The 17,280-nt window shown below is 42.8% G+C and overlaps 1 protein-coding gene across 1 annotated transcript in view; it reads right to left on the minus strand.

Moving 5' to 3' along the window:
* Window positions 1–17,280, minus strand: part of DISP3 (dispatched RND transporter family member 3) — a 58,112-nt gene that overhangs the window by 20,128 nt on the left and 20,704 nt on the right. The window contains exons 2-5 of the mRNA XM_070768226.1: window positions 16,005–17,106; window positions 14,850–15,069; window positions 1,830–1,966; window positions 181–315 (exon numbers count right to left, since the gene is read on the minus strand). Coding sequence (XP_070624327.1) covers window positions 181–315; window positions 1,830–1,966; window positions 14,850–15,069; window positions 16,005–17,103 — 1,591 coding nt within the window. The 5' untranslated portion in view covers window positions 17,104–17,106. The remainder of the gene's footprint in view (window positions 1–180; window positions 316–1,829; window positions 1,967–14,849; window positions 15,070–16,004; window positions 17,107–17,280) is intronic.

Consider the following 17,280-nt stretch of genomic DNA (forward strand, 5'->3'; position numbering starts at 1 on the left):
CCCAGAATCACTCACCACTCATACTCTACCCACCCTCCACCCCAAGTCCAAGGCTCTGAGGTCTGAGAGAGGACTTTTTAGAGCCCCCATGGAAGCCAGACTTTGCATCCTGTAAAAGGCCCTTTGGGGGTCAAATTTCCAAGTGGGAGGCCCATTACCATGGCAACAGAATCAACTCACCGATGCCCACTATCACAAAGGCAGCCACCCCATTGAGGATGCCCAAGTACTGGATACCGAAGACCACGTGGTACAGGAAGAGCGCCACCAGGCAACTGAGGCCAATGCTGGCAATCCCGAAGAAGGACAGGAACACTGGGCAGGGCAAGAAGCACAGGGAATGGAGTGGGGGGACCCAACAGAACACAGACACAGACACAGTGTCTCTGGCCCTGGTTTGGTCCTGCCTCATACACCCCCATCCCCAGGGGCACCTTCACCACCCCATTTGAGCCCAGTATAGTTCTCTATGCCCAGAGAAGGTGCTGGGCAGGAGGCCTGAGTAGCAGATGAAGCCCTTGATGAGTAAGTCAGGTTGTTCATGGGCCCTCATCTTTGCAGAGCTTACTTCATATGCTAATAGGGAATCATTATATTTTTAACATCTGTCACCCAGTAAATTAGAGGTTCCATGGAGGCAAGAAGGCAATAGCACCCCACTCCAGTACTCTTGCCTGGAAAATCCCATGGACGGAGGAGCCTGGTGGGCTGCAGTCCATGGGGTCGCTGAGGGTTGGACACGACTGAGCGACTTTACTTTCACTTTTCACTTTCATACATTGGAGAAGGAAATGGCAACCCACTCCAGTGTTCTTGCCTGGAGAATCCCAGGGACGAGGGAGCCTGGTGGGCTGCCATCTATGGGGTCGCACAGAGTTGGACACGACTGAAGTGACTTAGCAGCAGCAGCAGGAGGCAAGAAGTACATCAGTGATGTTCACTACTAGAACTCTGGCACCTGAGAGCATCTGGCACATAGTTGGTGCCCAGTTAATATTTGTTACATGGATGAGTGAATGTCTTTTCCATTTTTGAAGGTATGACCAATCTCTCATTCACTTGGCCAATGAAGAGCACCTCCTGTATACACAGAAAGCAGCAGCTAGGGTGCATGGGGAGAGGACAGTGGAAAAGTGAACTGGGAGTCTAATGGCAGCTGGGACTTTAAAACAGGCTAAGGGTGGGACTTCCCTGGCAGTGGTCCAGTGCTTGGGAAGCTACTTTCCAGTGCAGGGGATGCAGGTTTGATCCCTGGTTGGGGAACTAAGATCCCACATGCCACAGGGCAACTAAGTGGGTGTGTGGCAACTACTGAGCCCATGCGCTCTGGAGCTCACGCACCATCAACTAGAGAGCCCGTGAGCCACAACTATAGAGAAACCCATGAGCTGCAACAAACAATTTATACTGCAACAAAAGATCCCGCATGACACAATGAGGATCCCACGGTTCACAAGACCCGTTACAGCCAAATAAATAAATACTAAATTATAATAATAAACAGGCTAAGGAGTAATCCATAAAGTGTCCAATACTCCAGACTCCACAAAGCTTATCAACAAGAAAAAGACCGTCAAAGAACAAAAGGTTCAACTGTAGGAGGTCCTTGGGGAGCGGGCCCTGGGGCATGGCCCAGTCTGCCTCTGCACCTCAGTCACCCTGCCCGGGGTTAGAAGGTGATGTCTGAGCAGCTGTCCCACCGCCAGCTCTGATACAGTGGGTTCAAGCCCATTTGCGGCATTCCCAAGCAGGAAGGCTTTGTCCAGAGAGAAGCACACTGGGAGGAACGAAAGGGCTGGCTCCATGCGGTGCTGCTGGAGAAACCGTACCTGAGCAGGAGGTGAGAATGTAGACGAGGGCAGCGATACAGCTGCTGCTGATGAAGGCCAGGAGCATGTCGTTGTTGAAGGTTCTGCGAACCTCATAATCAAACAGGTCTGTGCCCCCATACAGGACCTGGACTTTGCTGGGAAGGGAGGACACAGAGGGAGGAAAGACAGAGTGGATCAGAGATGGAGGAGGACCACGAACCATATACCTCCTCAGTGGCTCTTTACCTTGGTTGTACATTATGGTCACCTGGGGGCTTTCAAGAATCCTGATGTCCAGGTCATACTCTAGACAAGTGAAACCAGCATGTCTCGGGTGGGACTGAATTATCAGTGAGGTTGAGATTGCTGCTCCACACAGATAATAGTCAATTATAGCTGAATTCTATGTCATTCTCATTATCCTCAATTCTCAATTGTTCACAACAAAATTCTAAATTCAAATCAGCTTCCAGATACTCAAGTCTTACAGTGCTATTCAGTGCCCATTTAACAGAAGCTATTAGAAAAACTTAACCAGGTTGGTGAAGTTGATTTTTAAAATACCAAGAGGGGTGAGATCTGTTCCTGGTCAAGAGGAGTAACAAGATGAAATCTACATTTCCTCTCGTGAAACTAACAATTAAAAAAAGAGAGAGAGAAAATACATGAAACAAGATTCTGGACATGACAACAAAGAATAGTGATCTCTAAGAGATAAATAAAATGGGCTTTATGGTCACTCTGACATACTGGCTTGAGAAAGCTTCCAGGCTTTGGTGCATCCTAATATATGGTGCAATGGTAAAGAGCCCACCTGCCAGAGCAGGAGACACAAGAGACACGGGTTCAATCACTGGGTCAGGAAGATCCCCTGGAGTACAAAATGGCAACCCACGCCAGTATTCTTGCCTGGAAAATTCCATGGACAGAGAAGCCTGGCTGGCTACAGCCCATGGGGTCGCAAAGAGACACAAATGAGTGAATGAGCAAGCAATATATGGGTTAACAGACATCTTAAAAGAGCCTGAAAGTTTCCCAAACTTGATGAAAATGATAAACCCCTTGATTCAAAAAGCTTGAGCAGCAGACCCCCAAGCACAAAAAATCGTGACTAAAACAACAATGCACATCATAATCAAATCGCTCAAAATAAGTGACCAAGATAAAATCTTGAAAGCAGACTGAGGGAAAAAGAGGAACGAAAGTAAGAATGACAGGAGATTTCTCTTCAGAAACAATGCAAGTGAGAAGACAGTGGAGCAAGATCCTTTACCGACTGAGGAAAAAAGTCAGCCCAGAATTCTATCATTTGAAATATATATTTCAAAAACAAAGGTAAAATAAAGATTTTTTTTTTCAGTATACAAAACCCAAATGAATTCATCTTCAGTACACCTTCATTACAAGAGATGTTAAAGGAAATTCTTCAGGGAGAAGGCAAATTATTACAAATGGAAGTACACACCTACACAAAGGAATAAAAAGGACCAGAGATGGTAACAGCATGAATAAGTGTGTAAAAATGTCTTATTACATAAATCTTTTAAAATGATGGCTGACCATTTAAACAGAAATAACAGTAATGTAGTGTGGGGTTTATAACATATATGAAAATAAAATATATGACAATAGTATAAAGGTCAGGAGAAAGGAAATGGTGGTATACTATTCATATATAGTATACACTATACACTATACATGAAGTTGGACTGCAAGGAGATCCAACCAGTCCATCCTAAATGAGATCAGTCCTGGGTGTTCATTGGAAGGACTGATGCTAAAGCTGAAACTCCAATACTTTGGCCACCTCATGTGAAGAGCTGACTCATTTGAAAAGACCCTGATGCTGGGAGGGATTGGGGGCAGGAGGAGAAGGGGATGACAGAGGATGAGATGGCTGGATGGCATCACTGACTCGATGGACATGAGTTTGAGTAAATTCAGGGAGCTGGTGATGGACAGGGAGGCCTGGCATGCTGCAATTCATAGGGCCACAAAGAGTCGGACACAACTGAGTGACTGAACTAAACTGAACTGATACATGAAGTGGTTTAACATCATTTGAAGGTACACTGATAACTTAAGGATGTGTACTATAAACCCTGAAAATGAGTTAAGTCGCTCAGTTGTTTTCCAACTCTTTGTGACCCGTGGACTGTAGCCCACCAAGCTCCTCCATCCATGGGATTCTCCAGGCAAGAATACTGGAGTGGGTTACCATTTCCTAAATTAAATATTTATAGCTAAAAAAAACCAAAGGAAATAAAATGGAATAATAAAAAATTCTCAGTCCAAAAGAAGGCAGAGAGAGGAAAAAGGAACTAAGAATATATGGGGCAAAGAGAATAAAATAAAATTGTCTTAAGTCTAACCATGTTAACAACATACTAACTGTAAAAGGTCTCAGTTTAGTTCAGCCCCTCAGTCATGTCCGACTCTTTGAGACTCCATGGACTGCAGTATGCCAGGCTTCCCTGTCCATCCCAGAGCTTACTCAAACTCATGTCCACAGAGTTGGTGATGCCATCCAACCATCTCATCCTCTGTCATCCCCTTCTCCTCCTGCCTTCAATCTTTCCCAGCATCAAGGTCTTTTCCAATGAGTCGGTTCTTCGCATCAGGTGGCCAAAGTATGGGAGTTTCAGCTTCAGCATCAGTCCTTCCAATGAATATTCAGAACTGATTTCCTTTAGGGTGGACTGGTTGGATCTCCTTGCAGTCCAAGGGACTCTCAAGAGTCTTATCTAACACCACAGTTCAAAAGCATCAATTCTTTGGGGCTAAGCTTTCTTCATAGTCCAACTCTCACATCCATACATGACCACTGGAAAAAGCAATTTTCTTGAAGAAATCTCTAGTCGTTCCCATTCTATTATTTTCCTCTATTCTCTGCATTGATCACTGAGGAAGGTTTTCTTATCTCTCCTTACTATTCTTTGGAACTCTGCATTCAAATGGGTATATCTTTCCTTTTCTCCTTTGCCTTTAGCTTCTCTTCTTTTCTCAGCTATTTGTAAGGCCTCCTCAGACAACCATTTTGCCTTTTTGCATTTCTTTTTCTTGGGGATGGTCTTAATCACTGCCTCTTGCAAAAGGTCTAAATATCCCAAATAAAAGGCAGAGGCAGTCAGATTAGATTAAAAAATCAAGACCCAGCTGCCTATAAGAAACTCACATTCAATGTTGACACAAATAGGTTAAAAATAAAGTACAGAAAAAAGTACCATGCTGACATGAATCAAAAGAAAGCTGGAGTGGTTAAATTAATAATAAATGAAATAAATTTCAGAGCAAAGAATATTACTATAAATAAAGAAAGTCATTTAAAAATTATAAAGGGCTCAGTTCGTTAAAAGAATGCAACAATACTAATTGCTTTGGACCTAATAACAGAGTTTTAAAATACATGAAGCAAAAACTGACAGAAATTAAGAAAGAAATAGACAAACCTGCAATCATAGTTGGCCATTTCAAAATCCCTTTCTCAATAACTGCTAGAACAATTAGACAGAAGATCAGTATGGATACAGAAGACTTTAACAACACAATCAACCAACCTGACTTAATTGACATTTATAGAACACTCCACCCAATAACAGCAGAATACATTTAAGTGCATAGGCAACATTCATCAGGACAAACCACACTCTAGACCATAAATAAGACTCAGAAAATTTAGAATAACTTAAGTCGTAAAAAGTATGTTCTATGACCACAATGGAATTAAATTAAAAATTAGTGACAAAACACTATCTGGGAAATTCCTAAACATTTGGAGACTAACAAACTTTTAAATAATATAGGGATCAAAGAAGAGATCAAAAGGGAAAATTGAGAGTATTTGAACTGAGTGAAAATGAAAGCACATGTCAAAATGTGTGAGATGTGCTAAAATGACGCTTAAGGGGAATTTTATAGCAATAAACACCTGTATTAGAAAAGAATACAGTTTTCGAATCAATGACCTCAGCTTCTGCTGCAAGAAAGCAAAACAAGAGAAAATTATACATAATGTAAATGGAAGAAGGGAAATAATGTAGATCAGAGTATAAGTATATAAACAAACAGAAAGACAATAAATATCAAAGAAACCAAAATCTAGCTCTTTGAGAGGCCCAATAAGATTGATAAATTTCTAGCCAGACTGATCATGAAAAAAGGAGATAAGAAACACATGAAGGAGGTGATACCACTCATAAGGGAATATTTATTATGAATTACCTTGCACCAACAAAGGTCCGACTAGTCAAGGCTATGGTTTTTCCAGTGGTCATGTATGGATGCAAGAGTTGGACCGTGAAGACAGCCGAGTGCTGAAGAATTGATGCTTTTGAACTGTGGTGTTGGAGAAGACTCTTGAGAGTCCCTTGGACTGCAAGGAGATCCAACCAGTCCATTCTGAAGGAGATCAGCCCTGGGTGTTCTTTGGAAGGAATGATGCTAAAGCTGAAATTCCAGTACTTTGGCCACCTCATTCTAAGAGTTGACTCATTGGAAAAGACTTTGATGCTGGGAGGGATTGGGGGCAGGAGGAAAAGGGGACGACAGAGGATGAGATGGATGGATGGCATCACCGACTTGATGGACATGAGATTGAGTGAACTCTGGGAGATGGTGAGGGACAGGGAGGCCTGGCGTGCTGCGATTTATGGGGTTGCAAAGAGTCGGACACGACTGAACGACTGAACTGACCTTGCACCAACAAATTTTTACCATTTAAATGAAATGGACAAATTTCATGAAATATACTACCAAAGCTTGTGTAAGAATATAGAAATAACTTTAATAGCCCTACAAAAGTGTTAGTTGCTCAGTTGTGTCTGACTCTTTGCAACCCCATGGACTGCAACCCGCCAGGCCCCTCTGTCCATGGAATTCTCCAGGCAAGAATACTGGAGTGGGTAGCCATTCCCTTCTCCAGGGGATCTTCCTGACCCCAGGATCAAATCCGGGTCTCCCACATTATGGGCAGATTGTTTACCGTCTGAGCCACTAGGGAAGCTCTATATGTATATTTAAAAATTGAGTTTGTAGGGACTTTCCTGGCAATCCAGTGGTTAAGATTCTGTACTTTCATTGCAGGGGGCACAGATTTGATCCCTGGTTGGGAACTAATACCCTGCATGCTACATGGCATGGCCCCAAACATTTTTTTAATCAAAAAGAATTGAATTTATAGTTAAAACCTTCCCCTAAAGAAAACTCCAAATTCAGACAGTTGCATTGATAAATTCTACCAAACATTTAAGGAAGAATAATACCAGTTCCATACAAACCTTCCAGAAAACTGAAGAGAATATTTCCTACCTCATTCTTGAAGACATTTTGATATCAAAATCAAACAAAGATACTACAAGAAAACTACAGCCCAGTATCCATCATTAACATGCCAATGAACAAAGAATACGAATAGAATCTAACACTATATAAAAAGGATAATCCCAAGGGCGATCTGCCCCAAGAATGCAAGGATGGTTTAAACTTTAAAACTCAATTAATATATTAAATTCATCATATTAAACTAAAAATGAAAAATGTATGTTCTCTCTCTAGATGCAGAAAAATATTTGAGATAAGTCCAATATTCATTACTGATTTAAAAAAATAACTTATCAGCAAATTAGGAATAGAAGGGAGCTTCCTTAACCTGATAAGTCACTTCAGTCGTGTTCGACTCTGTGCGACCCCATAGACGGCAGCCCACCAGGCTCCCCCGTCCCTGGAATTCTCCAGGCAAGAACATTGGAGTGGGCTGCCATTTCCTTCTCCAATGCATGGAAGTGAAAAGTGAAAGTGAAGTAGCTCAGTCATGTCCGACTCTTAGCGACCCCATGGACTGCAGCCTACCAGGCTCCTCCATCCATGGGATTTTCCAGGCAAGAATACTGGAATGGGGTGCCATTGCCTTCTCTGTAACCTGATAAGAGACATCTAGAAAAACACCTACAGACTTCAGTCAGGGATAATGAAAGGTTGTCCATTCTCATCACTTTCATTCAACATTGTATTGGAGGTTCTAGCCAGTGCATTCAGGCAAGAGAAAGAAGTAAAAGAAATCCAAATTGGAAAGGAAGAAGTAAAACTATCTTTATTAGCAAAAGACATGATTGATTATGTAGAAAATTAAATAGAACCTATGAAAAAATTTCTAGAACTTATAAGGGAGCTTATCAAGGTCGCAGGACCCAAAGTCAATTATATTTCTATATATTGAGTTGGCCAAAACGTTCATCTGGGCTTTCCATGGTATTGTTGTTGTTCAGTCACAAAGTCTTGTTTGACTCTTTGTGAACCCATGGACTGTAGCACACCAGGCTTCCCTGTCCTTCGATATCTCCTAGAGTTTATTCAAATTTATGTCCATTGAGTTGGTGATGCTATCTAACCATCTTATCCTCTGCTGCCCTCTTCTCCTTCTGCCCTCAATCCTTCCAATATCAGGGTCTTTTCCAATGAGTTGGTTCTTTGCATCAGGTGGCCAAAATATTGGAGCTTCAGTTTCAGCATCAGTCATTCCAATGAATATACAAGATTGATTTTTTTTTAGGATTTATTGATTTGATCTCCTTGCAGTCCAAGGGACTCTCAAGAGTCTTCTCTAGCATCACAATTCAAAAGCATAAATTCTTCAGCACTCAGCTTTCTTTATGGTCCAACCCTCACATCCATACATGGTATAGAAAAACCCAAAAAAACTTTTTGGTCAACCCAATACAAGCAACTAACAACTGATATACTTTCAACTAACAAGGAAATTTTTAAAAATATCATTTACAATAGAATAAGAATGTGAAATAGGGACAAATCTGACAAAAGATATCAGATTCACCAGGTTAATTGGTCATAAGACTCAATACTGTTAAGATGTCATTTCTCCTCAAATTGATCCAAGTATTTGACATAAACATAATCAGGATCCCAGTGGACTTTTATTTGGAGAAATGGATAAGCTGCTTCTGAAATTCACTGGAAGGGGATTCCCTGGAAGTCCAGTGGTTAGTTTTCTGTACTTCCACTGCACGGGGCATGGGTTCCAACCTGGTCAGGGAGTTAAGCTCCTGCATGCCACATGGTATGGCCCCCCCAAAAAAAAGAGAACCAACCATTAAGAAATAATAAATAAATAACACAAAATAAAATTCATAGGGAAATGTAAAGGCCCCAGAATAACTAAAATAACTTTGAAAAAGAACAAAAAGTTGGAAGACCAACACTTGGACAAGACATGGCATAAAGCTACCATAATCAAGACAGTGTAATACCAATGTGTAAATAAAAAGTAAAAAATTGGTTGATGGAATAGAACAGAGTCCAGAAATAGACCCACATATATATAGACAAAAGACTTTTGTCCAAGATTCTAAGCCAATTCAGTGAAGAAAGAATGATCTTTTAAACAAATGATGCTGGAACAACTGGCTATCTATACAAAATAATAAATATCAGCATGTTATGCTATATATAAAGTATATGTAGTGTATGTCTTACACCATATACAAAGATGAACGAAAAATGGAATATCACAGAACTAAATGTAAAGCCAGTATTAAAATAGTCAAAAGATCTAAATTGTTCACCAACAAAGACAAATGGATGTCAAATAAGCATGTGAACATCACTAGGAAGTACGGAAATCCAAGTTAAAATCACAATGACATATCACTACACAGAATGGCTAATTTAGACTTTTTAAAATGACCATGGACTTCCCTGGTGGCTCAGATGGTAAAGAATATGCCTGTAGTGCAGGAGACCCAGGTTCAATCCCTGGGTCAGGAAGAACCCCTTGGAGAGGAGTCTGGTGGGCTATGGTCCATGGGGTCGCAAAGAGTTGGACAGAACTGAGTGACTAACACTTTCACTTTCAAACTGACCATATCAAGTGTTAGAGAGTTTGTGGAGGAACTGGAATTCTTATACACTGGGTGAGAATGTAAAATGGTACAATTAATTTGGAAAACAATCTGACATTTCTTAAAAAGTTAAACTCACATGGGGACTTCCCTGAAGTTCATTGGTTAAGACTTTGCCTTCCAGTGCAGGGGGTGTAGGTTCAAGCCCTGGTGGGGGAGCTCAAATCTCACAGACCATGCGGCCAACAAACCAAAGCATAAAACAGAAGGAGTATTGTAACAAATTCAAAAAAGATTTTAAACAAATGATCCACATAAAAAAATCTTAAAAAAAAATATATTCATGGTTTTTTTTTAAAGTTAAATATACACCTATCATATGATCTAGTCATACCACTCCCAGATATTTATCTGAGACAAATGAAGGCATTTGTTCACACAAAGGCTTTGTAGCATCTCTATCTACAATAGCCAAACCTGGAAATAACCCAAATACCCATAAAGAAGTGAGTGGATGAACAAAAGGTGGCATCTCCACACAGTGATACTACTTAGCACTTAAAAAGAATAAACTGTCAATACATGCAACAACATGGATACAGTTCAAAACAATTAGGCTGAGTGAATGAGATCAGTCAAAACTGTGCATTCTATATGATGCCATATATACAAAATCAGAAAATGAAAACCAATATATAGTGATAGAAAAGAGAAAGTGGTCCTGGGGTGGAATGGGAAGGAAGGTGAGGCAGGATGGAGTGACTGTCAAAGGAACATGAGTAAACTTCTGAGGGTGATGGATCCATTCATTAACTTGATTGTGATAAAGGTTTCATAGTGTATACATGGGTCAAAACTAATCAAATTGTAAACTTTAAATATATGCAGCTAGTGAATATCAACTCAAAGCTGTTTTAAAAAGTCAAACAGGACACTTAAAAAAATGTAGAAAAGATCTTTGGATTGACTACTTTTTTGAATTAAATTCAACAAAGGGTTAATTGAGCTTTCATTAGAATAGAAAACTGAAAGTTTGGTCAATTGTTCATTCATTCATTCATTTGTATAGCATTTATAGAACACTTTCTAGGTTCTAGGTCCTCTTTTAGTTTCCAGCTATAAAAAGACATAGGCCCAAACTTCTACTCTTGAGTAGAAAGGAATAGCTCATGCAAGACCAATATTCCTGCTTAGAACTACTAAGAAATCAAATAAAACTGAGAAATCATCTACTTGATGACATTAGAGATTTCCTGAAGCAATGAAACTAGAGAGCTGAGACTCTAGAAAGGGAAGAACCTACAAAAGATAAGCTTCCCTTCTACAGCTGTGTTTACCCTGGAGGTATCTGCTAATTCTGAACACAGGCAGGAGGCTGAAAATCTAAGCAGGGAGTCAGAAAAACTAGCAGAGCTGTGGGTAGAGACTTGCAGACCAGCAAAGCATAAAACCAGTTTCTTCTGCAGCACTTCTGCCAAATACTGGGGCAGTCTAGAGTATGAGGCTACAAACTTAAGCAGAAAGCCTCAGAAAAACCAGAGAAGAGATATTTTTAGCTCTTTTGAGAGACAAAGCTTAGGGTTTGGAACAAGTCAGGGGAAATGGGCTCTGCAGAATACACTAGGCTCTCAGGTGAAAATCCCAGAGAACCAAGGGCAAACTGGAGGTAGGCTGTGACTTTTCAGGACTACAAACCAGCCTCAACTCTGTGTATCTGCTGTTTGTTTAAGGTGATCAGCCACAACACCATCTGCCTAGTGGAGGGAAAGATAAACTTTCTCTGGAAGAAATAACATCATCTGGACCTCTATGTTTTTACATACAATATTCATTACTCAGTAAAAATTACCAGGCATACCCACAGGCAAGACCACATGACCAAAAACCAAGTGAAAGAACAGACCACAGGGAAAAAACCAAAAGATATCCATAATAACCTAAGCTGGTAAAGAATTGGTCTGCAATGTGGGAGACCTGGGTTCAATCCCTGGGTTGGGAAGATCCCCCAGAGAAGGGAATACTCCAGTATTCTGGCCTGGAGAATTCCATGGACTGTATAGTCCATGGGGTTGCAAAGAGTTGGACGTGACTGAGCTACTTTTACTTTCATCCATAATAATCTAACTTAATATGCTTCAGAACACAGAGGAGAATATGCACCAAATAAATTAAATGGTGAAAAATTTCACCAAGGATTTAGATCTATAATAAAGAATTACTGGAAATCCTCAACAGAAAAACATTAACTTTGAAATCTCAAGAGATGTTAAACATCAAATTAGATACAACGGAAGACAGGATCAGTGAATTGGAATATCTAAACCAAAACATGCAAAGCAAAGAAAAACCTGAGAACATATGGGACTCATATAAGATAAGCTATAGGAATGTATTGTACAGCATGGGTAATATAGCCAATATTTTGCAATAACTGTACATGGAGTGTAACTTTTAAAATTATATTAAAAATTTTTAATTAAATTTTTAAAATGAAGAGAGCAGCATGCTGATTACCCAGACTCTTCAGCTTATCTTTCCAGCTCCCATATTTTATTATCATAGTCATAAATAAAAGAAAACACATGAGACTTTGAAAATATCTAACATTTATGTAGTTAGAATCCTTAAAGGAGATAGGACAGAGAATGGAGTAGAAGCAATATTTGAAGTCATAATAGCCCAGAAATTCCTGAAAGTGATGAGTTATATACCAGCAGATTCAAGGTCTGTGCACCTCAAGCAGAACAAATACAAAGAAAACCGTATCAAAATACAGTAGTAAGATTGTTGAAACCAAAAAGAGAAATCTTAAAAGTAGCCAGGGGAAAAAAAAGACAATTGTTCAAAGGGGCAACAAAAAGATTTACAGCTGACTCCCCCCCTCCAAAATGATGAAAGTCAAAACACAATGGACTGATATCTTTTAAAGTATTAAAGAAAATAACTGTAAATTCTATACCAGAAGAAATATATTTCAAAAATGAAAGTAAAATAAAGATGCCTTCTAGACAAACAGAGAATTTATCACTAGCAAACCTGCACTAAAAAAAAATACTAAAGAGAATTCTTCAGATACAAGAAAAATGATCCCAGAGGGAAACATGAAATTGTAGAAAGTAATGAAGAGCAAAAGAAAACATAAATATGTGAGTAAATATGGATTCTGACTGAGTAAAATAAAAATGTAATGTCTTATGAGGTTTAAAATGTATATAGAATTAAAATGCATGTAACAATAAGGCAAAAGACTGAAGGGGTATAAATGCAATGAATGAGTTCTAAGATTCTGGTATTATCAGAGAAGCAGTAAAAGTGATAATTTGTAGTATTCTTTGTAATAAGTCAAGATGTATGTTGTCATTTCTCAGGTAACAAGTAATAGACTGATTAAAAAAAAAAAAAAGATTTTATTGATCTAAAGGCATTAACGTCAAGACTACAGAGGTCCTGGTTATCACCATTCCTATGAAGCTCTAGGGGGATGGTAAGGGAAAGAGAATTGTTTTTTTTTAACGCAGGACAGGGGTTTTGTCTCAGCAGCTGAATGTATTAAGCAGAAGTTAACTGTTGGTATCTAAAATCTTCAAGCTCCTTCTACAGCCAGCCCTTCCCAGATTCCCAACCCAGCCAAGGACCATTCCCTAAGGTACCTCCATCCAGCCAGCCACCCATTCATTCCTCAGACAAAGAGGTACTGTGCTAGGGGCTACGCCTACAGAAAAGGAAGCAGTAACAATCCCAGTCCTCAACAAACTCACACTCTACTGAGAAATAATTAAACCAGAACTTTTTCAGACTTATATATCCAAATAAGTCACCTGCAAACTCTATAGGTCTGGGGAAAGCCTTGATATTCTACATTTTTAACAAGTCTCCAGGTGATGTTAATGCTAATTCGACTTGCACTTTGAATGACAAGGAATTAAAAAAGTAAAATACAGAGTGACAAGCACTATGACGAAATTGAGGCTCAGAGAGGTGAAACAGCCCGTTGAAACTCCCACCTAGGTGGAGTAACTGGGATCTGACCCCAGATATATCTTACTACAAAGCCTGTGCCTGTCTTATGGAGAAGCAAAGAGTCTGTGGAAATGGGTATGGTGATAATTTAAGGCAATCTCAAGTAAAAAAATAGCCAGGTTGGATCTTAGTAGATGAACAGGGGTTTGCCTGGCAATGAAGCACAGCTGCAAGAAGACTCAGTACAGCAACTGCTGTAAAAACACATAGCGCTAGGGCACTGCATTAGAAACCCTGGATTTTAATCCCATTCCACCACTGATGAGCCTCAAAACTTTTGACAGTTTACTTAATTGTACTGTGCCTCAGTTTCCTCATCTATAGGATAGAGAAAATCCTAACAGCTCCTCTCTCGTCAGGATGGTGTAAGAATTAAGTTAGATGGTGTGTATAAATGGCTTAGGACAGTATGTGGCACGGGGCAAGCACAATAAATGTTAGCTTTGATTATTACAGTAGCTGTTCAATAAAGGAACGAGGGTCTTTCAGACAGAATGATTCCTCCTGTGCCAGGGGTTGACTTGTCAGGGCAAGAGACTGAAAGGCATTAGAGTTATTACCCCGCAGGACTGACAGATGAACAATCAAATGATTTTACCTGGTGGGGAGGGGCCCAGTTGTTTCTCAGACACACATCCCAAGGACTGGAAGACAATCAGAGCACCTACTGCCCAAAATCTCTGTCACATCTCTTAACTCATCTCCTTCTAATGACCGCAGAAGGGTAGCAGGACAAATCATTCCCATTTTAGCAGTAACAGAGGCCCAGAGAAGTGAAGTGACTTGCCCACTATCTCCTTGGATAGTAAAGGCAGAGAGGAACTCCTTACTCCCTGGTTAATACTCTTTCCAGAAAGCCTTCTAGCACCATTGCAGGAGAAAATCAATACCCAAGACCTCCAGGGCAGAAGTTCTCCAAAGCTGTCATGTTCACTAACCATTAGCACTGATCAAGAAAAGCGTCCTTTCATCTGTCAGAGTGATGATGAGGATGTATCTGGCTCTGCCTCTGATTTGAAAAGAAAGACTTCCAGGGAAAAGGTTGCAGAAGGGGATCTGGGATGTATGAGAAAGAACCACCTGGAAACCAATTCCCTACCTTAATACAGCCCTTTCCTGGTTCAAACAAGGACAGGCACACATCAGATGCAGCTGGACTGCCTACCTAGTGGACTGCTTGGCCAGCATGGCCACATAGGTGACCACAAAGCTCTGAAACTTAGCCCGCTGCTCCTCCCAGCGATCGTCCACAGAGTAGTAGTTGGGCAGGGGTGCTCCAAAGAGGATCTCGCTGCGTAGGAGGGAGCTCTTGAGGTTTTCTGCGGAGAGGCCCTCGTCCACGTACCAGTAGAACTCTGGGTGAGTCATGGCCAGCTCTAGGGAGCCTGCAGGGGCAGGGGTCAAGAGGTCCAAGGAGCTCAGTAAGTCAGCTCCCACAAACCTTCCATCAGGGCCATCCTGCCCTCCTGAACATCTCACCCCCTTTTTAAGGAAATGGAAAACTGTCCCAGCTTGGGCTGCCTCCAACTGTCTCTAACAGGACAGAGGGATGGTTTAGAGAAATCACTGCTGCCCAAAAAGAGCAGCCCCCCAAGATCTGCTCAGGCAGCTCCCACTAAGTTTACACCTTCATTTCAGCTTGAACTTCACCTAATACCAAGGCTCAGTCTCTGCAGTCCTATAACTCCTTCCCATCCCAGTCCCACCTTCATCTACTTAGAACCCTGCCATGTCCCCCTTAAAAGACATACCGAAGCTCTGCCCCCACAGCCAGCCTCTGTCCCCTCCCCATCCTTTCTCAACTCTCATCCCTAATGTACCTCAAACGAATCCACCTTGATCTTCCTGCAACCTCAGCCTCTCTCCAAATGCCCAGTGCTCTGTAACCACATGCCAGCTCCCCTCTAACCAACGTCATGCCCCAGCCCCAGCCCAAGCTTTATCTAACTCTGGGCATAGCGTAACTCCCAATCTCCATCAATCTAGGTATGCACCTCCTTCCTTGCCTCCCTCAGATCCCATCTCACACCCAACCCTCCCCCTGCCCTTCTTCAATAAATGGCCTGCAGGCCTGCCCAGCACTCAGCTCCAGCCTGACTCCACTTCACAGCCAATTCCAACTCCATCCTCTTACCAACCTGGAGAGTACTGCAGAGTCAAGCCTTCTTTAACCTCCAAGCCCCGCCCCCACCTCATTAACCATGCCCCTTCATCCCAAGCCCCACCTATTCTCAGTCTCCACCCCTCACAAGCCCCGCCTCCAGGGTCCTTCAGACCCGGTCCCTATAGGCCCCACCCCAGCCCACCTAGGGCTGCTCACCCCGGATGTCGGCCAGGTCCTGGCCCATGCCATCATAGTAAATCTTGCCACCCCTCTCAGTGGGGAAGAAGTAGGTCATGAGTGAGCTGGGCGGGGAGCAGTAAGAGTAGGAGCCGAGCGGCAGGTCCTTGAGCACTTCATGGGGCTTCCAGCAGAACTCCCGGAAGCCCGGGTGATCCATGATCTTGCGCTCAATCTCGTGGATTGTGACCAGCCGCTCACTCGTGAAAATGTTGCGCTCGGCGTCGCCACGTGCCAGGAAGATGAGCTCGATGCGCCAGTGCGCATGCGTCTGGGTGTTGGTGCTCACATAGGAGCGTGAGTAGTCCCAGCGCGAGGCGCCACGGCGGGCACGGCTCTGATTGGCCGTGGCTGCTGTGGGGGGCGGGGAACTGGGTGGACGTCGCCCACTCTTGTCTGGCCCCAGGTTTATCGGGGCTTCACTCTGGTTGGCTGCCGGCCTCTCCAGGGGTGGAGCCTCTCGCCTTAGACGCCCGCTTCGATTGGCTGTTGGCTTCTGGGCGGTGGCGGTGTCCCACAACAAGCCGTTCTGTGTAGCTACAGCGACCACCGTGTGTGGGCCGCGGGCGGCCGGCCGCGAGCGGTTCCCTAGATGTAGCTGCTGCAACTGCTCTGTGATGAGGCGCTGAAGTGTCTCAGAAGTGAAGTCGGCCAGGTCGCGTCGGTTGCGCCCCCAGGACCCAAACTGGGATTTGAGCGCCAGCGCGAGGGCATCAAAACGCTGGGAGGCCTCATGGTTGCGGATCTCAAAGGCATTGTAGGAGATGTCAATGTCCAGTGGCGGGTAGTAGAGGAACATGAAGGCTGACAAGGCCATGGGAATGCTGCAGCCCAGAAAGAGCACCAGCCCTGCACAGCACGGATTGGTGAAGGCCCAGCCCAGGGTACTCCAGAAGCCCGAGGCTGGGGGCCGGGACGGCAAGGTCCAGCGCCGCCAGCAACACTGCCTCCCTGCTCCAGCGTGGGGCCCCAGCTTCTTCTGGCCCCTCCTAAAGGCCTCACCCATTGTTTCCTCCTCCTCTTCCTGCTCCTCCTCTAGCCACACATCTTGCAGCAAGGGGTCATCCTCTGAGTCCATAGCCTACAGGAGAGGGAGAGGGTGAGCAGGCTACAGAGAAGGAGAGGATGGTGCTCCCATAGCTGCAGTCGCCCACCCCGAGTGTTAACCTTGCCCACTCATAACCAAGACAGATCCTACAATGGAATCGCATCAAACAGGCACTTAGCTGCACTTAACTGAATTCAACCACATGTG

Source organism: Bos indicus, chromosome 16 (genome assembly GCF_029378745.1).
Source record: "Bos indicus isolate NIAB-ARS_2022 breed Sahiwal x Tharparkar chromosome 16, NIAB-ARS_B.indTharparkar_mat_pri_1.0, whole genome shotgun sequence".
Taxonomy (NCBI): domain Eukaryota; kingdom Metazoa; phylum Chordata; class Mammalia; order Artiodactyla; family Bovidae; genus Bos; species Bos indicus.